This window comes from Cervus canadensis, chromosome 32 (assembly GCF_019320065.1).
Source record: "Cervus canadensis isolate Bull #8, Minnesota chromosome 32, ASM1932006v1, whole genome shotgun sequence".
Taxonomy (NCBI): Eukaryota; Metazoa; Chordata; class Mammalia; order Artiodactyla; family Cervidae; genus Cervus; species Cervus canadensis.
The window spans coordinates 20,122,802-20,144,137 of record NC_057417.1 but is presented as its reverse complement, the minus strand read 5'-3'; the positions used below and the strand labels follow the sequence as shown (position 1 = coordinate 20,144,137).

General features: G+C 41.0%; 1 protein-coding gene, 1 long non-coding RNA gene and 1 other non-coding gene across 5 annotated transcripts in view; 2 read left to right on the top strand and 1 right to left on the bottom strand.

Annotated features, from left to right (window-relative positions):
• LOC122433178 overlaps window positions 1-8,035 on the bottom strand; it is a 21,318-nt gene extending 13,283 nt beyond the window's left edge. Inside the window, exon 1 of the long non-coding RNA XR_006267047.1 lies at window positions 7,954-8,035. This is a non-coding gene — a long non-coding RNA (uncharacterized LOC122433178). The remainder of the gene's footprint in view (window positions 1-7,953) is intronic.
• Window positions 2,374-2,480, top strand: LOC122433682. Its single transcript, XR_006267165.1, has one exon. It is a non-coding gene; the product is annotated as a U6 spliceosomal RNA (small nuclear RNA).
• TMEM219 (transmembrane protein 219) lies at window positions 8,035-21,336 on the top strand. Of its 3 annotated transcripts, none has more exons than XM_043455828.1 (6): window positions 8,035-8,172; window positions 9,201-9,399; window positions 9,490-9,679; window positions 18,114-18,343; window positions 20,050-20,216; window positions 21,235-21,336. In XM_043455828.1, exons 2-5 carry the CDS (start codon window positions 9,235-9,237, stop codon window positions 20,182-20,184), a joined length of 720 nt encoding a protein of 239 aa, XP_043311763.1. In that variant the 5' UTR covers window positions 8,035-8,172; window positions 9,201-9,234; the 3' UTR covers window positions 20,185-20,216; window positions 21,235-21,336. The 3 variants fall into 3 exon arrangements, with proteins under 3 accessions (XP_043311763.1, XP_043311764.1, XP_043311762.1); XM_043455829.1 differs by having other exon boundaries at window positions 9,198-9,399; XM_043455827.1 differs by lacking the exon at window positions 8,035-8,172 and having other exon boundaries at window positions 8,232-9,399.

Genomic DNA, 21,336 nt, shown 5'->3' with positions numbered 1-21,336 from the left:
TGGGATTGATCCCTCATTTTCTCTTTATGATTTTTCATTGTTAGAATATAGGAATGCAAGTGATTTCTGTGTATTGATTTTGTATCCTGTGACTTTGCTAAATTCACTGATTAGCTCTAGTAATTTTCTGATAGTATCTTTAGGGTTTTCTATCTATAGTATCATGTCATCTGCAAACAGTGAGAGCTTTACTTCTTTTCTGATCTGGATTCTTTTTATTTCCTTTTCTCCTCTGATTGCTATAGCTAGGATTTCCAAAACTATGTTGAATAATAGTGGTGAAAGTGGACACCATTGTCTTGTTCCTAATCTTAGGGGGAATGCTTTCAGTTTTTAACCATTGAGAGTAATGTTTGCTGTGGACTTATCATATATGGCCTTTACTATGTTGAGGTAGTTCCTTCTATGCCCATTTTTTGAAGAATTTTAATCATAAATGGGTGCTGAATTTTGTCAAAGGCTTTTTCTGCATCTATTGAGATTATCATATGGTTTTTATCTTTCAATTTGTTAGGATGGTGTATCACATTGATTGATTTGCATATATTGAAGAATCCTTGCATCCCTAGAATAAACCCAACTTGATCATGGTGTATGAGTTTTTTAATGTGTTGTTGAATTCTGTTTGCTAAAATTTTGTTGAGGGTTTTTGCATCTATGTTCATTAGTGATATTGGCCTGTAGTTTTCTTTTTTTATGTGTTGTCTTTGTCTGGTTTTGGTATCAGGGTGATAGTTGCCTTGTAGAATGAGTTTGGAAGTGTTCCTTCCTCTGCACTTTTTTGAGAGAGTTTTAGAAGGATAGTCATCAGCTCTTCTCTAAATGTTTGATAGAGTTCACCTGTGAAGCCATCTGGTCCAAGGCTTTTGTTTTTTGGGGAGATTTTTTATCACAGCTTTGATTTCAGTGCTTCTAATTGGGTTGTTCATAATTTCTATTTCTTTCTGGTTCAGTCTTGGAAGATTGAACTTTTCTAAGAATCTGTCCATTTCTTCTAGGTTACCATTTTATTGCCATATAGTTGTTCGTAATAGTCTCTTATAATACTTTGTATTTCTGCATTGTCTGTTGTAACCTCGCCTTTTTCATTTCTAATTTTGTTGACTCGATTCTTCTCTGTTTTTCTTGATGAGTCTGGCTAAAGGTTTGTCAATTTTTTTTTATCTTCTCAAAGAACCAGCTTTTAGTTTTATTAATCTTTACTATTGTTTCTTTCATTTCTATTTCATTTATTTCTGCTCTGATGTTGACTTCTTTCCTTCTGCTAATTTTGGGGGGTTTTTGTTCTTCTTTTTCCAGTTGTTTTAGGTGTAAAGCTAGGTTGTCTATTCGATGTTTTTCTTATGACTTCTTTCCTTCTGCTAATTTTGGGGGGTTTTATTCTTCTTTTTCCAGTTGTTTTAGGTGTAAAGGTAGGTTGTCTAGTCGATGTTTTTCTTATTTTTTTTCTTGTTTCTTGAGGTAAGATTGTATTGCTATAAACTTTCCTCATAGAAATGCTTTTGCTGCATCCCATAGGTTTTGAGGTGTTGTGTTTTCATTGTCATTTGTTTCTAGGAATTTTTTGATTTCCCTTTTGATTTCTTCAGTAGCCTGTTATTTAGAAATGTATTGTTTAATCTCCATTTGTTTGTGTTTTTTATAGTAATTGATATCTAGTCTCATAGCATTGTGGTCAGAAAAGATGCTTGATATGATTTCAATTTTCTTAAATTTACTGAGGTTTGATTTGTGACCCATGAAGTGGTCTATCCTGGAGAATGTTCCTTGTGCACTTGAGAAGGTGTATTCTTCTGCATTTGGATGGAATGTCCTGAAGATATCAATGAGATCCACCTCATCTAATGTATCATTTAAGACTTGTGTTTCCTTATTAATTTTCTGTTTTGATGATCTGTCCATTGGTGCAAGTCAGGTGTTAAAGTCTCCTACTATATTGTGTTACTGTCAAAATTGATGGATAAATCAAAAGCTTTTCAGACAAGCAAAAGTAAAGAGAATTCAGTACCACCAAATCAGCTTTACAGCAAATGTTAAAGGGACTTATATAGTCAGGAAATACAGAGAAGAAAAAGATCTACAAAAACAAATCCCAAACAATTAAGAAAATGGCAATAGGAACATATATATCAATAATTACTTTAAATGTAAATGGATTAAATGCTTCAACCAAAAGACACAGACTGGCTGAATGGATACAAAACAAGATGCATATACATGCTGTCTACAAGAAACCCACTTCAGATCTAAAGACACATATAGACTGAAAGTGAGAGGATGGAAAAATACATTCCATGCAAATGGAAAGCAAAAGAAAGCTGGAATAGCAATCCTCATATCAGACAAAGTAGACCTTAAAATAAAGAATATTATGTGCTCGCTTCGGCAGCACATATACTAAAATTGGAACGATACAGAGAAGATTAGCATGGCCCCTGCGCAAGGATGAAACGCAAATTCGTGAAGTGTTCCATATTTTTGGGAATACATGTAAATCCATGGCTGATTCATATCAATGTATGACAAAACCCACTGGGAAAAAAAATAAAAATAAAAATAAAAATTAAAAAAAAAAAAAAAAAAGAATATTATGAGAGATAAGGAAGGACACTACATAATGATCAAGGGATCAATCCAAGAGGAAGACATAACAATTGTTAAGTATCTGTGCACCCAACAAAGGAGCACCTCAATACATAAGACAAACACTAAAAAAAAAAAAAAAAAGACAAACACTAACAGACATAAAAGGAGAAATTGACAATCTCTTGACTATTAATATATATTGCAGTTATTGTCTCCTACTTCTCACTTGTATGGGTTTTTTTTTAATCATTTAGAAACTTTTAAAAAGTGCATCAATTTTTTCATTTATGGTTTCTATACATATATGTGTCTTTCTTTAGAAAGCAAGCCTGCTTATCCCAAGCAGGCTTATAAACATATTTTCCTTTTCTCCCCAATATTTTTATCACGTGTATGTATTACATGTAGCTACTGATATCTGGAGACCATTAGCAAGTTTCCTAACATTGCTGACCTTTTGTTTTCTCATTTGTAAAGTAGGGATAATACCAATTTTATTTTGATATTGACATGGTTGAACAAGGGAACATTTAAAGGCCATCAAATGCTTGACCCATTTAGAAGTTATTCAGTAGTGGGTAGCTATTGTTACTATGCTATGTGATTATCACAGTATTTAACATCTTATCATAATTTTTTTGTGTATCTGCCTCTTTCACTAAGACTTTTCATTGATAGGAAATATGGTTTCCCTCTATGGGAAATATGGTGGCTTCTACCCAGCAAGTTCCTTGGTGGCCTAGTGGTTACGATTTGGCATTTTCACTGGGGATGCCCAGGTTGGGGAGACATCCCAGATGCCTCAGAGCACAGCCAAAAATATTGCTTCTACCCAAGTGCCTGGCAGTTAGCAATATTCAGATGTTTGTTGAATGAATGAATTGGTTCATGGAATGGATGAAACCACATCATAAAGTGGGAAAGCAATAATCTTATCAAGCAGTTCTGATACAAAACTAAACACAAAAGTGAGGTTTAACTAGGTATAGAAGGAACATTATTAAGTACTAATATCTAGGGGTTCTTATCTAAGGGTGAGCTCCAAGAGGATTGAAGTTCCACTGATTTAAACTGCATGTGGATGTTTAGATGAATGTGCATTTTCCCAAGGAGAGGGTCCAGAAGCAGGTTGTAGTTCCAGGAGGCCCAGGATCTTGAATCCTTTGTTCACCATTGTATTCTTAGCTCACAGAATAGAGCCTTCTGCTCATGATATTTATTGAATGAATACCTGGCTGACTGAATGAAAAGCTTTCATCAAATTTTCAAAAGGGTCTTTAGTTTCCCCAAGTTTTAAGACTCAATTTGGAAGGAAAAGAAAAAAAAAACAGCTCTCTGAGAGAGGCTTTATCTGAGTCAGAGCTCTGAGAGGCATTTATCACAGTGGAGTGACTGAAGAATCTCTCTTTAGATTCCTTTCAAGGGACTGGTTGATTCCCTTCTCCATCAGCTTCCTGATCCTCATATGATAGGCTGTAGACAAGCCTGAATCATAAACCAGCTTCTGTCACCTACTGTCTGGTGGTCCAGGGGTTAAGAGTTCGCACTTCCAGTGCAAGGGGCAGGGGTTCGATCCCTGGTCAGGGAACTAAGATTCACTTGCCATATGATATGGCCAAAAATAAATAAATAAACCAATTAATTAGTTAATTAAACATGTCTAGAGCCAGGTTTCCACAGTAATATCCTTTGAGGGCCTGATGAGTGGATTAAGTCAGAATGTTGGTGTAATGCTAAAGCATTACAGTTCACAGCCAATTTTGTGTCTTCATTTGCTCCCCTCCAACTTTTAAGACATTTGTTCACATCCATTTACCCTCATTCGCAGACCTCAAGGAATTTTCTTGGTCTAACCAGTTTGCCTCTATTGGTCCATAGGATTTGCTTGGTTTGGCAAGTAAATATCAATTATGGTCATTTCTGGAAACTTCTGTCCAAATATGCCTAATCATTCTGAGGCACAAGAATGATGGGGGGGGGGGAGAAAAAAAATAATGGGGGGAAATTGTTTGTTGACTTTCTATTGTATACCAGCATTACTGGGTGCTTTCATGTCATCTTACCCTACAAATTAGACTTGTCATTAAGTCAAAGCATTAACAAAATTTTTGCTATGTGGATATTAGTTTTGGACCTGAACCATAGCAGGTGTTTAAAAAAAAATGATTGTTGACAGAATAAACTTTCTTCTACATTTTAACCTAAATTTCACAAACATTCAAGCCTGGGTAGACATGCTCCCAGCCATAAAATGAGACTGAAAACCAGCGAGTTTTGGGGGAAATTGGACTGTATGGAGCTGTTTTTAGTAAATTCATCAATAAATATTTACTGAGCAAATAATATGTGCTCAAACTATGAAAAGACCTGGGGCTTGTGAGAACATGGTACTCCAGGAGCTGAGGTGCAGGTAGGAAGACTAGATCAAGACTAGGGAAAGTTTACCTAGTTGGCCCACACTGGCCTGGACGTGACTACAAGTGAATGCGCAGAGACCTCTGTAGGTTTTCAGGAGAGATCTCTTGACAGGACTGAGAAAGGATTTAGTGGAAAAGAACTGGATTCAGTGTTGGGACATGTGGGCTCTAGTTCTGGCAGAGGCTCAACTGGCTGGAAGACTTGGGGTAAGTAAGTCCCTTAACTTCTCCAGACATCAATTTTAGCCCCTTTAGAAAATAAAGGAGGGTGGTGGTATTGTTGAACTGTTCAGTTATTAAAGTGTTAGTTGTTCAGTCATGTCCAACTCTTTGGTGACCCTGTGGATGTAGCCTGCCAGGCTTCTCTGTTCATGGAATTTTTCAGGCAATACTGGAGTGGGTAGCCATTCCTTTCTGCAAGTGATCTTCCTGACCCAGGGATTGAACCCGGGTCTCCCTTATTACATGAAGATTCTTTACCATCTGAGCCACCAGGGAAGCCCCATTGTTCAGTTATTAAGTGCCTTCCAATTCCTAGAATCTAAAATTTTGACAGCCATACTTATTTTTTCCTTTGAGAAGAAAATACTTCCTATACTTGGAATTGCAACAATCAATGGCATTTTAAAAACACCCACTAATACCCTAGGAGACTGGGCCATAAATCCTCCCCAGGTTTCTTAATCATTATTTTTAATCATGGCAAAATGCACATCATTTACTATCTTAATCATTTTTAATTATATAGTTCAGTAGTGTTAAGTACATTTACCTTGCTGTGTAACCATCACCACCGTCTGTCTCCAGAACACTTTTTATCTTGGAATACTCAAACTCTGAACCCATTAAACAGTAACTCCCCATTCTCCTCTCTCCTGCCTCTTTATTTTCTGTCTCTATGAATTTGACTACTTATTGTATTGAATATCTTATATTAAGAGGAATCATACAATATTTGTCTTTTTGTGACTCACTTATTTCACTTAGCATAATGTCCTCAAAGTTCATCCATGTTGTAGCATGTGTCAGAATGCCCTTTTTAAAGGCTGAATAATATTCTATTGTATGCATACCATTTGTTTTTTATCCATCTGTCGATGGACACACTGAGTTGCTTCCACCTCTTATCTCTTTTGAGTAATGCTGCTATGAACATGGTACTTCTACATCTTTTTGAGACCTTACTTTCAGTTTTGGGGGGTATATGCCCAAAAGTGGAATTGCTTGATAATATGGTAATTATATTTAAAAATTTTGAAAGATACAGTGGTCTCTTTTCCATAGTAGCTGTACCATTTTACATCCTCACCCACAATGCATAAGGGTTCCACTTTCTTCAGCCTTGTCAACCTTTGTTATTTTCTTTTTTTAAGTGGCCATCCTGATAGCTATGAAGTGGTATCTAATTGTGATTTTGATTTGCATTTCCCTAGTGCTTAGTGATATTAAGCATCTTCTCATGTGTTGTCATTTACATATCTTCTTTGGAGAAATAGCTATTTAAGTCACTTTTAAAATCAAGTTGGTTTTGCTATTGTTGAGTTGTAGGAGTTCTTTATATACTCTAGATAGTAACTCCTTGGCAGATTCATGATTTGCAAATATTTCCTCCCATTCCGTGGATTGCCTTTTCATTCTGTTGATTGTGCCTTTTGATGCACAGAAGTTTTAAACTTTGATGTAGTCTAATTTACCTGTTCTTTTCTTTTGTTGTCTGTGCTTTTAGTGTCATATTGAAGAAATCATTGCGAAATCTAGTATCATGAAGTTTTCTCCTTATGTTTTCTTCAACATTTGTATAGTTTCATCTTTTACGTTTACTTCTTTCATGCATTTTGAATTAACTTTTGCATAGGGTGTGTGAAGTATGAGTTTAATTTCCTTCTTTTGCATGAGGATATCCAGTTTTCCTAAAACCATTTGTTGGAAAGACAGGCTTTTCTCCACTGAATGGTCTTGGCACCTTGTTGAACATCACTTGACTATATATATGAGGGACTTCCCTGGTGGCTCAGTGTAAAGAATCCACCTGCCAATGCAGGAGATGAGGGTTGGATCCGAGTCAGGGGAGGGAGATCCCGTGGAGAAGAAAATGGCAACCCACTCCAATACTGGTTGCCTGGGAAATCCCATGGACAAAAAGAACCTGGCAGGCTACAGTCCATGGGGTTGCAGAAGAGTCGGACAGGGCTTAAGGACTAAACAACATATACGAGAGGATTTTGAGCTATAAACTTTGGGGGGGGGTACAGAAAGGATATGGTCTCTGCTTTAAGGAAGCCTCAGCAGAGTTGAATACTCAGATTGTTTCATACAGCATTTGTCCACTGCTGGTTGTGTACACAGTGGGTGCACGTTTTCCCACACTTTATCTCTTAATCTTCCCATTCAAACAGTGAGACAGGTAAGATAATCCCCTTTAACGGAGAAGTAAACTCAGTCCCCAGAAGAGCACGGTTATGTTTTATGTAGGGGCAGGGACAGAGTCAGGATTTGAACCCAAAGTTATTGGTTCCATGTGTCCCGTCGGGTTAAGATGGACCTCCTGTTCTCATCTCTAAAATGCAAGAAGTGAAATCAGATGGTCTCTATTGAGCAGCCTTACAGCTGTAAGATCCGATGCATGAAGGGGTCACTAAAAGCCACGGACGAAGCGTGAGGTGCAGACGTTAGACACCACTAAATTGCAGAAAAAAGCCTATACTCCCAACGCCGGCCCGGAAGACCACAGTCCTGGGACCGGAGCCCCGCCCCCGGGCGGACCCCAAGTCTTTACCCGGAACTAGGGCGCGGCTGGGCTGTGCTATTGGCACGGGTGGCAGAAGAGCAAAAGAAAATTGCCTGCGACGAGATTCTCGTTGAAATGCCCCATGATCCCCCCCGGATGGAGAGATTACCATTTCAGAATGCCTCTAGGATTACCTCCGATGCCTCTCTCCCTTTTACTCACCTCCCGTGGCGTTCTTTCTTTCCTTTTGCCCCTGCACTGGAAGTCCTTTTGGTACGCCCCCACCCCGACCGGGAGGGGCGAGGCGCCCTCGCAGGAGCACTGCGCATGCGAATCCCGCCGAGGCCGGGTGGGGCGGCTGGGTGGGAGCACGGACCCCGCCCCTTCGCGACTCCACGCGTGACGTCGCGGGGGGCGCCGGCCTCCGCCCGGCTGCGAGCGGTGAGAGCGCGCGGCGGGCAGACCCGACGCTGCTAGAGCGGGAAGGGATGAGGGTGTTGAGTTTCTGCAGTAGGGGCTTGGCGGGGGAGGGGAGGCCTAGGGGTACCACCAGCCGCCGACCTCTGGCTCTGTCCTCCCCCTTCCTGCCTTTTCCGTCCTTCCAGATGTGCCAGGGCCGGGGCTGAACCTTGGTGACACCTGCATTTCCCTGGAACCCTCCTTCTCCCCCAGCCCATCTGTTTATCTCACCTTCCAGATGTTCCTTTTCATCAGGCTGTCGCTTCTTGCCAGGGAAAGAGCACTCCACTTGGAAGAGGAGCCGGGTTTCAGACTTTGGCCCTTCCACTGCGTTGTTAAAGTGCCCGAACCTCAATTGTCCCCGTAGTTATTTTTGCCTTGTCCCACCTGGTTTTGAAGATCCATATGACCCAGAGAAATAGAAAGGAAATGAACATTTGTTCAGTTCTTGCAAGGCCAGGTACCAGGGCAACTTTTATCTGCCCCATTTAGTCCTCACTACTTGATGTTCCTAGAACTCCCATTTCGCAGATTTCCTTTTCACTCACACAGGTTCGCTGATGTGTCTCCTTGAGCCAGTGAGTGGCAGAGGATTTCAGTTGAGTTTAGCTCCAAAGTGAAGTTTTTTTCGTCTTACTTGTCTTACTTGTCTGGACTCTCAGCTGGAACCCTGGCCAAACCGTAGCCCCGGAACAGCTGCTTCCTGAATTTCTCCCCTGGAGAATTCTCCTTTTTGAGTTCCTTTTTCCTGCACAGCATACTCTGCTCTGCTTCCGCCTTGATTACTTCAGAAATGAAATTCAGCAAACATTTATTGAGTGGTGCATGGAGATGAACACTCGGAGTGAAGAGCCTCGGATTCCTGTCCTGGCTCTGCCACACTGACTGGCTGTTTGGCCTTGAACAAGTCCCTTGTCTTCCCGATGCTTTAACTTCCCTTTGAATGAAATGGGTAAGTGCCTTCTTACTGGCAGGCTCTTGTCCAGTTCTCCCTTCCTGTCCTCCAGCAGGCTCTTCCCGGAGGCTCAGACCCCTCTGCTCCCCATGGGCAGCTGCCAGGCAGGGCACTACCTGCATCTCTGCCTGGCCCACAACCCACCTCTGGTCTGTGCCACTTTGATCCTGCTTCTTCTTGGCCTTTCTGGCCTGGGTCTTGGTGGCTTCCTCCTCACCCACAGAACTGACCTGCGCAGCCCTGACATCCCCCAGGTGAGTACTCACCCTCCTGCTCATCCATCCCCTGCAGGCTGTTTTTTGCTGCTAATCTCTCACCTCTTCTCACCTTCTTTTTCTACACAGGACTGGGTCTCCTTCTTGAGATCTTTTGGCCAGCTGACCCTGTGCCCCGTGAATGGGACAGTCACAGGGAAGGGGCGTGGGTCTCATGTCGTGGGCTTACTGACCACCTTGAACTTTGGAGATGGTCCAGAAAGGAACAAGACCCAAACATTCCAAGCCCAGGTCCAGGGTAGTCGGATGGGATTGAAAGGTGAGACCAAGGGGGAATTGTGGGGTTGGATATCAGAACACTCAGGGGTGGGGCCCTGCCTCTGACCTCACCATCCTGGTGACCTTGGCCACATCTCTGGGCCTTAATCACTTTTTCTATAATAGGACTAGACATTTTCAGTGAACACAATGCCCACTGTGTAGATTCTCGGTAAATGTTTTCTCTGTCCCCTTCCAGCTTTGAGGTTCTTTGATTCTATCCTTGGAGGTGTGGTGAGATGGGCAAGATTTAACCTAAAGTTCTTTTTCAGTCCTCTTCACCCCTTGGGGCTTCTGTTAGAGGCACCTTCGTTTTTCCTCAGGGATATCAGAGAAGCACGTTCTATTTATTTAACCTGGTGTCTTTAGTGCCTGATACAGCTCTGTGTGCTGTGAAGTATACAGAAAAATTAGACCTCTTCCATTCTCAAATTGCTTAAGTCTTCTGGGAAAATGACGAGTGAGAGTGAGTTGGGAGTGCCATTAATTCCTGGGTGAGATTTGGCCTCAAGTTCCTTATCTAAAGACTAGAAATGAAGAAGGAGGAGAGAAAAGTGGAATTCTTAGACTTCTTTGGTCCTTTCCAATGCTATCATTCTAAGATTCTCCATGGAATCAATATGTATATGTGTAGGGAGGCACACACATATATATATTGCCAGGTGAGAGTAGGTCTTTATATTGTTAGGTGTACATGTGTGTGATCAGAGAGCAAGAATAAAGGAATGTATATGATATATACAGACTTGGAACATTTGTTTCCTGTTATTTTTATGTAAAAAAAAATATATATATATAAAAGATTCACATACCATAAAATACACCTATTTAAAATGTATAAGTAAATGGTTTTTTTTAATATTAGAAAAAATGTGCAGCTGTCACCACTGTTCATTCTAGAACATTTTCATTACCTGATGAAGAAATCTTGTCCCCATTAGCATGCACTTCCCTTTTTCTCCTAACCTTCCAGCCCTAGGCAACCAGTAATACTTTCTATTCGCAGATATGCCTTTTCTGGACATTTCATGTAGTATGTTGTCTTTTGTGATTGGCTTCTTTTACTTAGCATAATGTTTTCAAGGTTCATCCATATTTTATGTTATGTTAGTACTTCAGTTCTTTTTATTGCTGAAAGGCATTCAGTATATGCATATTCCACATTTTATTTATCCATTCATCAGTTGATTGACATTTGAATTGTTTCCATTTCTTACCTGTTACAAATGATGCTGCTGTGAACACTAATGTACAAGTTATTGCATTATTCTGTGTTTTCATTTCTTTTGAGTATATACCTAGAAGTGGAGTTTCTGGGTCATATAGTAACAGTATGTTCAAAGAACTGCTAGACTGTTTTCCAAAATGACTGTACCATTTTATATTCCTTCCAGCAGTGTATAAGAGTTCTAATTTCTTCACATTCTCACCAACACTGGTTATTGCCTGCTTTTTGACTATAGCCATCCTAGTCAGGGTGAAGTGATACCTAATTATGGTTCTGATTTGCGTTTTCTTTTTTTATTGAAGTACAGTTGATTTACAGTATTGTGTTAATTTCTGCTGTACATCAAAGTGATTCAGTTATATATGTTCTTTTTCATATTCTTTTCCATTATGGTTTATCACAGAATATTGAATATAGGGTCCTGTGCTGTACAGTAGAACCTTGCTGTTTATACATCCTATATATAATAGTTTGCGCTGGCTAACCCCAGACTCTAAACCCTTCCCTCCCCCGCGCCCCCTTTCCCTTGGCAAACACAAGTCTGTTCTCTATGTTTGTGAGTCTGTTTCTGTTTCGTAGCTATGTTCATTTGTGTTGTATGTTAGATTCTGCATATAAATGACATCATATGGAATTTTTCTTTCTTTTTCTGACTTAACTTCACTTGGTGTGATAATCTCTAGGTCCATTCGTGTTGCTGCAAATGGCATTATTTCATTCTTTTTTATGGCTGAGTAGTAAGTATTTAGGTTGTTTCCAGGTCTTGGCTGTTGTGGGATGCATGTGTCTTCTTGAATTATAGTTTTGTCTGGATATATGCCCAGGAGTGGGATTGCTGAATCATATGGCAACTCTGTTTTTAATTTTTTAAGGACCTTTCATACTGTTTTCCATAGTGGCTGCACTAGTTTATGTTCCTACCAATAGCATAAGAGGGTTCCCTTTTCTCCACCCCTCTGCCAGGATTTGTTATTTTTAGACTTTTTTTTTTTTTTAGACTTTTTGATGATGGTCATTCTGACCAGTGTGAAGTGGTACCTCGCTGTAGTTTTGATTTGCATTTTTAAAATAATTAGCGATGATAAACATCTTTTCGTGTGCCTATTGGCCGTATCTATGTCTTCACTGGAGAAATGGCTCTTTAGTTCTTCTGCCCATTTTTTTATTGTATTGGGTTTTTTTGTTTGTTTGAGTTGTATGAGCTGTTTGTATGTTTTGGAAATTAAGCCCTTATCAGTTGCATCATTTGATTTGCATTTTCTTGATGACTGATGATATTGAATATTTTTTTCATATGCTTATTGGCCATTTGTGTATCTTCTTCAGAGAAATGTATATCAGAGTCTTTGTTCATTTTAAAAATTGGAAAACTTTTAATTATTGAGTTGTAGGAGTCTCTTGTTTTCTAGATACAGGCTTCTTATCTGATTTATGATTTGCAAATTTTCTCTCCCATCTCTGTGTTGTCTTTTCACCTTGTTAATGGTGTGCTTGGAAGCATGAAAGTTTTCGTTTAGATGAGGTCCAGTTTCTATTTTTGTTGTTGTTACTGCTTGTGATTTTAGCATTATATCTAACAAGAATTTGCCTAACCCATGGTCACTAAGTATAGGTTACTACTATTATTTTCTTGTAAGAATTTTGTATTTTTAGCTCTTACATTTAGATCTGTGATCAATTTTGAGTTAATTTTTTTGTGTATGGTGTGAGGATAGGGTCCAACTTCATTCATTTGCAGGTACTGTTCAGTTGACCTGGCACATTTTGTTGAGAAGACTATTATTCTTTTCTCATTGAATAACCTTGGCACTCTTACTGAAAGCAATTGACCATAGACATATGGATTTATTTCTGGATTCTCAGTTCTATTCCATTGATCTATGTCTCTACTTATGCTAGTACCACACTGTTTGGATCACTGTGGCTTTGTTATAAGTTTTAAAATCAGAAAATGTGAATTCTCATCTATGGCTGTACCACCCTGACTCAGAAGCTAAGCAGGGTTGAGCCTGGTTAGTACTTGGATGGGAGAAAATGCGAACTCTCCAGCTTTGTTCTTTTTTTTTTTTAAAGATTGTTTTGGCTATTCCAGATCCCTTGAATTTTCATATTATTTTTAGGATCAGATTGTCAGTTTCTGCTTCTGCATGGTTAGAAGCAAAGTTGTAACATTAAAGATTGTTTTGGACCAAGTGAAAAGTAATCACATATGATTGCATCATCTAAGCAGTAATTATTTGACACCTACTATGTACCAAGCATGGGGAATACAGCAGTCTGTAAGATATGGATCCTCACCTCAAATCACTCACAATCCAGCAAGGATACAGATGTTAACAGAAGTAAATACCTCTCAGCATGTGCAGTAAAACACAGGCTACAGCGAGAGTACTCATAAGCCTGTCAAGCAGGGATGGTGAAGATAGGCCTTTCCAAGGATACAGGTAGGGATTGAACTGAGGCTTGAGGGAGGCTTAAGAATGTGCCCTTTCAACCAGTGCATGCACATGTGCACGATTGCTGTTGTGTCCAGTTCTTTGTGACACTGTAGACTCCTCTGTCCATAGGATTCTCCAGGCAAGAATATTGAAGTGGCTTGCCATTTCCTCCTCCAGGGGATCTTCCTGACTTAGGGATTGAACCTGTGTCTCTTGCGCCTCCTGCATTGGCAGGCAGATTCTTTACTGCTGAGCCACCTGAGAAGCCCTATTCCAGCCAGAGGGAAGAGCATATGCAAAAGCAGGCAGACGGGGATTACATGGCACATATAAGAACTTCCGGGGGTTCAGTTTGTTGCAGGGAAAGGAGTATTGATGAGTGGCAGGAGATGGATCTGAAGCAGCAGGCAGAATTTCATGAAGAGTCCCTTTTGCCAAGCCAAGGTAGTTGGACTTGTAACTAGTATATTTGGCTTACTCAATGAGTTTAATCAGAAAGATAGTAGAATTTTGTTCTTTTGTTCTTTTTAAAAGATCATACTCTGTTGGCTGACTGCCTGGAAGGAATGGGTCAAGGTGCACGAAGACCAGTTAAGAGGTGATTGTGATAAAAAGATGATAAGAACTTCCCTGGTGAACCAATGGTTCAGACTGTGCACTTCTAATGCAGGGGCATGGGTTCCTTCCCTGGTCAGGGAACTAAGATCCCACTTGCAGTGCAGTGCAGCCCCCCAAAAAAAGATGATAAGAAAAATTGAGTTAAGATGGTGGTGTGAAAGAGGGGAACTGATTTGAGAGAGTTGATAGAAGTGTGAGATGGATAGGATTTGGTGAGAGATTTGATTTAGGGAACATAGAAGAATGGGGAATTCTCTTATAGAATTTCACAAATATGTTTCTCAGTTGCAATTATGATATATATACTGGTTTGTATTTTTTTTCACTTTATGACATTATGTTTTCTAAATTACTGAATGGCCAGAACATTATTATTTTAATGGATATAAATTGATCCGTTAATTGGTTAGGCCAACCTTTGTTAATGCTTTCTATACTGATAAACATTTTTGTTTTCTACTTTTTGGTATTTTTCATGAAATTACAATAAACACTTGGTATAGTTTGCATTTTTCTTTTGAATCCTTTTCTTAGGATTAGTTTCTTTCTATAAGTGGTATTACTGAGTCAAAGTACGGACGTTTTTTTAAATACACAAATTCATTTTGTTGTGGAATCAGATTACATAGAAATGTACAGAGCAAATGTAAAACTCTTCCTTACCTCCCCTGCAGAGTCCACAGTTTGCTGGGCATCCTCTCAGTCCTTCTCTGTCTCCATTTAAAATTGCAGCAGAAACAACCAAATTGTCCTCTAAAAGTGTCACCAGTGAAGAGTGCCCATTTCTCCACATTTCAACAACTCTTGTCATTATCACTCCTTTTAATTTTTACCAATTTAATGGTCCAAGGAATTACCTGATTTTTATTTTATATTTTTAGTGAAACAAGTAAAGTGTTTATTAGGCAAAAAGTACAGTATGTGTGGATAGATACATGGGCAAACTCAGAGAGAGAGAGTCATACCCTTGTGGTAGTTTAAATCACTTGTGTGGGGCATTTCTTCTGGATTTCCTCTGGCCAGTCTTTTTTCTCCTGGCTTGGCAGTTTATTTTTTAAAAAACTAAAAACCCGGTTGTCTTATTTTCTTCTTTGTCCATCATTTTTCTTAATAGAACAAGTTACAAAAAACAGGGGAGGGGTGTTATATTATCTTTGCAGACTGACATATTTGCGGAGGACCCGTAACAATGATTCAAAAGCTCCTAGGTTTACTCCTGAATCAGGCAAAGTGCAAAGGACTACACAAGAAAGAATTTTGTTTACAACGTCGTAATATGACATTGATTATGACAGTGCAGTGGTTACGATTATGTTCACGATGGGATATTCCTTGCCCAAACACCACACAGGCTAAAATCACCAAGCTGCTTACAAACTGTAGGAAGCAGTGCAAGCTGTCATCTGAAGAGTGGGAACCTGAATGGGTAAGGCTTCTTTGGTGGTGAGACTCTGACACCAACGGCTCCTCGCCTGGGCCACCCTCCTCATTTGAGTCCTGGTCTTTTGTTTTATCTAAATGGGCGGAACGGATCTCCAGCTTTTTCAGTTCTTCTACCAGGTCCCTGTTCTGGTGCATTGTCACAGCCCCCCATGAACTCACTGTTGAGGTACACTTGCGGGATGGTGGAGTAGTCTTTAATGCCTTGCCGGAGCTGGCGGTCATCCAGAATGTTGTAGGCCAGGTAGTCATGGACGCCGTGGAGCTACAGGATCTGCACCACGGCCTTGCTGAAGCCGCCCTGAGCTGCTCGGTGTCCCCTTGAGGAAGACCACCACCTTGTCCTTCTTCACGAATGTGTCCAGGTGTTCCCAAGAGCCGCTGCCGCCCAAGCATTCTGCCCCGCATGCCCAGGACCCGCAGGCTGCTGCCTGCACCACACCCGCCGTGGAGCAGAGCTGCTGCTGCCTGGCCCAGGGACCTGCTCATCCCCACACGCTGGCAGGAGCCCTTGGCCCCTGGCAACCTGGGCTGGCCCCTGGCGACCTGGGCTAGCCACTGGCCAGTCATTTTGATTTGCCTGAGTCCGTATTTGGTAAATCACAGGATCCTCCCGTGTATGCTCGTGCATCTCTAAGCCAAGGTGGATTCCAGCGAAAAGGCCTATGGGTAGTTTAGCATCACTCCCTTTTTAACCTCCAAGGAGTTTTCTAGACAGGAAGGTCTCCTTGACTTAGAGAATGAGGAAGATGTGGTCTCTTATCTGGGTAGGGCCTAGCCTCTCTTGATTGTCCTGCTATTAATATTTTGGATTCTCTGACCACAGGGAATGAACTCCCAATTGTTCACCCGGTGGGGATGGGCACATCTACCTCCTGCCTCAATCTGACATTGGAAACAGAGCCCTCAGGTTGAAATTTTTTTACCTTGAACCCCACCAGTCCCATTGTCTGCTAAAACAAAAATAGCAACATTCTCCATAGAATTTAAACAAGATTATGTTCAGAATCTTGTAAAATAATTCTTAAAATGTCATGATACAACCAAAATTATTCAGCATATAAGGACCACAAAAATTTCAACTTGCATAGGAAAGAATGATCAATAGATGTCAAAATAGAATACACATGACAGAATTGTCCGACAAAGATTTTAAGTCAGCCATTATAAAAACACTCAATCAAGAACACTCTTAAATGCTAAAAATAATCTGTAAAGAAATAGAGAACATAAAGATGTAAATGCAAATTTTAGAATTGAAAATCACAACAACCAAAACTAGAAACTCACTGGCTAGACTCAGTAGCAGACAGAAGGAAAAATCTTAACTTTGACTTTTGTTGTTGTTTAGTCACTAAGTTGTGTCCAACTCTTTTGTTTTTGTGACCCCATGGACTGTAGCCCACCAGGCTCCTCTGTCCCTGGAATTTTCCAGGCAAGAATACTGGAGTGGGTTGCCAGTTGCTTCTACATGATTTTTTAAATGAATTAATTTATTTTTATTGAAGGATAATTGCTTACAGAATTTTGGTGTTTTCTGTCAAACCTCAACATGAATCAGCCATAGGTATACATATATCCCCTCCCTTTTGAAGCTCCCTCCCAGTCCTACCTGATTTTTAAAAATTAATTTCTTTGGCCACCTCCAGTCTTAGTTTGAGCATGAGGACTCTTAATAGTGGTGTGAGGGCTTAGTTGCTCTGCAGCATGTGGGATCTTAATTCCCTGACTGGGGATTGAACCCGCATCCCTTGCATTGGAAAGGCAGATTCTTAACCACTGAACCACCAGGGAAGTTCCAGGAATTACCTGATTGTTTTAATTTGCTTTCTCCTGATTGCTAGTGAAGTTGAGCAATTTTCTTACAGGTTTATTGGGCACTTTCATGTATTCGCTGAATTTCCTATTCATATCCTTTAGTTATTTTTCTTTCAAGATATTTATCTTATGATTTTTTTAAGATCTTTATACATTCTGGATAGTAAACACTTTTGCCAATTAAATACGCCATAGGTATTTTCAATCATTCTGTTACTTTCTTCTTTTTTAAAAACCTACCTTTCATTGTATGGAAGCCTTTAATTCTTATGAAATTTATTGCTCTTGTCCTCAGGCTTTTAAGTTTTGAGTCTTTTTTTGGAAGGCCTTTGTTTCCCACTTTAAAATGAGAAAATATTATTCTCTGTTTTCTTTTAATACTTACTTAGGTTTTTGTTTTGTTTTAGTTTATTTACAAAAGGTCTTTAATACATCTGGACTTTATAGTGTCAGGTAATAGTCTAACTTTTTTTCCAAATGGAAATTGTCCCAGGGCCATTGACTGAGTAGGCCATTCTTTTTCCACTAATTTGAAATGAGATGTGAACTTTTTAATGGATTTGGGTACCTAGTAGAAAACTGTTTTCTTCAGAAGAACAAACTAGTTTATACAAATTGATAGCAGCAGTGTGTATCTATCTCAGTTTTACTGCAGCCTTCTAAGAACTGGTATGACTGTTTTATTGATTGTGAGCTAACTTAAATTTTGTTTATGTTGGTACGCAGTTATTTCCATTTCTCAGTGACATAAATGGTGGTATTAAAGGACTTTCTTGAATACAATCAACATCAAAATACCTGGTACTGTAGGAAGCCTACAGAAATGAGTAGATGTCTAAAGATGGACACCTCCCAGAATTTTCTTAACATCTCCTCCCCTGTGCCTCTCATAGGATCTTTTGCAGGAGAGCTGGTCCTCGTTACGGCCAGGGTGACCACAGAAAGGACCCCAGGAACCTGCCTTTATTTTAGTGCTGCTCCACAAATCCTGCCCTCCAGCCAGCCACCGATACCCTGCTCAGAGGAGGGAGCAGGAAATGCCACCCTGAGCCCTCGAATGGCTGAGGAGTGTGTCAGTGTCTGGAGCCACGAAGGTTTTGTGCTTACCAAGTTGCTCACCTCGGTAAGAGCCTCAGTTTTTCGGGCTTTCATAAACTGCCATGCTGACTGCTGTGTCGTGAAGGCCCCTGGAGGTAGCTTTACCAAGGGGGAAAAGTGCAGGCTTTTAATCTTGCCGCAGAGGCTGTGTGACCTTGAGCAAGCATGTGGGCCTTTCAGAACCTTAGCTTCCTCGTGTGTAAAATAGAAAACATGATACTATCTCCTAGTACTAACAAATAAGGATAAATGAGAATGAATGTAAAGTGCCTAGTACAATGCCTGGTACATAATAGATTGGATAAATGTTAGCTATTACTATTAACAATTGTCTTTAGATACAATAAAACATCTTCACCTCAAAGGAGTTCAGAAGCTGTAATAAAAGGCAGAATGGGCTAATTGCAATTGGAGAGATGTGAGCAAAGTGTTATTCAAACAGAGTTGAGGACCAATTAACTCTTAACTTGCACGTTTATGAGGAGTGCTTCACCGAGAAGGTGGCATTTAAAAAAGGGAATTGTTTACAGTAGTTTATAATGTACAAAGTGCTTTCAGGTTCATTATCTTATTTGATCTTAAAATAGCCTTTTGAGGTAGCTGTTATTATCCCATTTTACAGATGAGGAAACGGAGGGAGTGAATTGCCCCAGGCCACACAACTGGTTAAGTTGGCAGAGCCAGGATTGCTTCAGTGTCTGACTTCCAAGTGTGAGGCTCATTCTGCTCTGTCAGGGTGATCCTTGGAGAATGAAGAAGACTTGGGCGAGGAATGCCATAGAGGGGGTTCGGGAGAGAAGAGACACATTCCAGGCAAAGGGATTAGCATGAGCACAGGCCTAGGGATTGAAAAGTGTTCAGTGTTCAGGGACACTGCACGATGAAGGCTTAGGAATGACTTAGGGCAAGAGGCAAAGAGATGCAGGGGCCAGGTCATGAGGCACTGTGATGCCTGGCTAAGATGCTAAGATATGATAACTGCAGGTCACAGGATTCCCTGGTGCTGGGTACACAAGATTGGCTCAGTGGAGGGGAGAGAGAGTTAATAGGCTGCTGCATACACTTCGCTCAGATTTGTAAAGACCTTGGTGAGGAACATGACCTGGGAGCTTGGAATCCAGGGATCTTGGTTTCCAGACCTGGCCCTGCTTGCACATTTCAAAACATAGACAGTAGTGAATTTTCCTGTCTCTTGGCATCATTACAGTGTTCAATTTAATGTTTGAGCAAGAAAGTAGACAAGTGTTAGATTGTATGAAAATAGAGGGCTTTCTTGGTGGCTCAGTGGTAAAGAATCCACGTGCCAATGCAGGAGACACAGGTTCGATCCCTGGTCTGGGAGGATGACACATGCCATGGAGTTGCTCAGCCCATGTGCCACAACTACTGAGCCCACGTGCTGCACCTGTTGAAGCCCTCATGCCCAAGAGCCCATGCTCTACAGCAAGAGAAGCCACCTCAAGGAAAAGCCCTCACGCCACAGCTAGAGTAGCCCCCACTCTCCACAACTAGAGAAAAGCCCACGCAGTCACACAGACCTAGCACAGCCAGAAATGAATAAAAATAACATTTTCCCTTTAGTTGTTCTCTGGATATGAAGAGCCTTTCCCCCCATGGAGGCGCTGTCTATAGCCCTTGGGCTGGGGCTGTCTGAGATGTCTTCTTCCCCAGGGAAGATCCTCCACAGACCCTCTCCGTCATTCCTCCTTCCCTCCCCGTCCCCGCCCCTAGGAGGAGCTGACTCTGTGTGGCTCTCGGCTGCTGGTTTTGGGCTTCTTCCTGATCCTGTTCTGTGGCCTCTGCTGTCTCACTGCTGCGTGCTTCCATCCGCGCCGGGAGTCCCACTGGTCTAGAACCCGGCTCTGAGGGCTCTGGCCTAGTTCCCGTCTCGTTCTCAGGTAAGGTTCTTTGACTCAGTCCTGTAGGAATAGGGGATGAGGTGGGGGTGGCAGTTCTGAGACAGAGCCATTCCTAAACAATACGGTTTGGTTTTACCTATTTCTGTACTCTATACGGATGTAATCATACACATCCTTCTGTGACTGACTTCTTTCAGTTAATATTCTGACTTTAAGATTCATAGCTGTAGTTCATGTCCAAGCTTTTTGGCAACAGTGGTGAATTAAGAGGGTTGAAATTTGATGATGTGCCCTGGATATAAATCCTATTTGTCTTGCTTTTTTCATGAAATTCTGATGCCAGTTTTATGATGTAAATTTGGTGAAATTCATCTTGAGCTGCTCAAAAGGATTGATGATGCCCGTTTACTAGACACATACTATGTGCCCGAGTACTTCACGTGCACCTTCTCTTTTACATTAGCCATCATTGCATTTAGAAAAAGTTCTGCCAACAGGATCTTTGGAGGGACACCGCCTCCGAAGCGAGGGTGGGACATATTGGCTGGCTAGTTAGTGTGCTCCCTCATTAAGGTAAAAAAATTCTGTAAAAAATCTCATCTTTTCAGGTGAGTCTCGTATATAGCTTGAGAGTCATTTTATTGTGTACCCAGCTCTTAAACTGTTTTCAGCTTCGGCTGGCTTCTGTGCCCTTGGAAGCCCCTGTGGGAGAAGAGGAAACAGCCCAGGCCGAGGGAGGAGCGCTAACCAGAGGATCTGGGCCTTTACCATCAACTTTGCTTATCTTGCTTAGGGCTAGGCCTGACTACTGCAATCGCCTACTTGGGTTGGGAAAAGGTGAAACCCTCTCAGCCTTTCTTAGATCTGAGCAGATTGTAAAAGGAAGGCTTTCTGGCTCCTGGCAGGTCCTGGGGTCCTGAGGCCATCTCACTTGGAATAAGTGCCTGTGCTTATCTCTAGTTGTCATTTCCTCTGCTCCTTCGTCAATTTCTGCAGCCATCCCAGAGCTTCCCCCAAGGGCCCTCTGACCTGCCCTGTCTTTTTTCTTTCTTTCCAGGTGTGGATCAACTTCTTGGGCCTTGATTCTGAGTTGGAAGAGATGTTACAAAAAGTGGAGAGCTGGAATATGGGAGGAAATAAAAGGCTTTTTTGCTCAGTG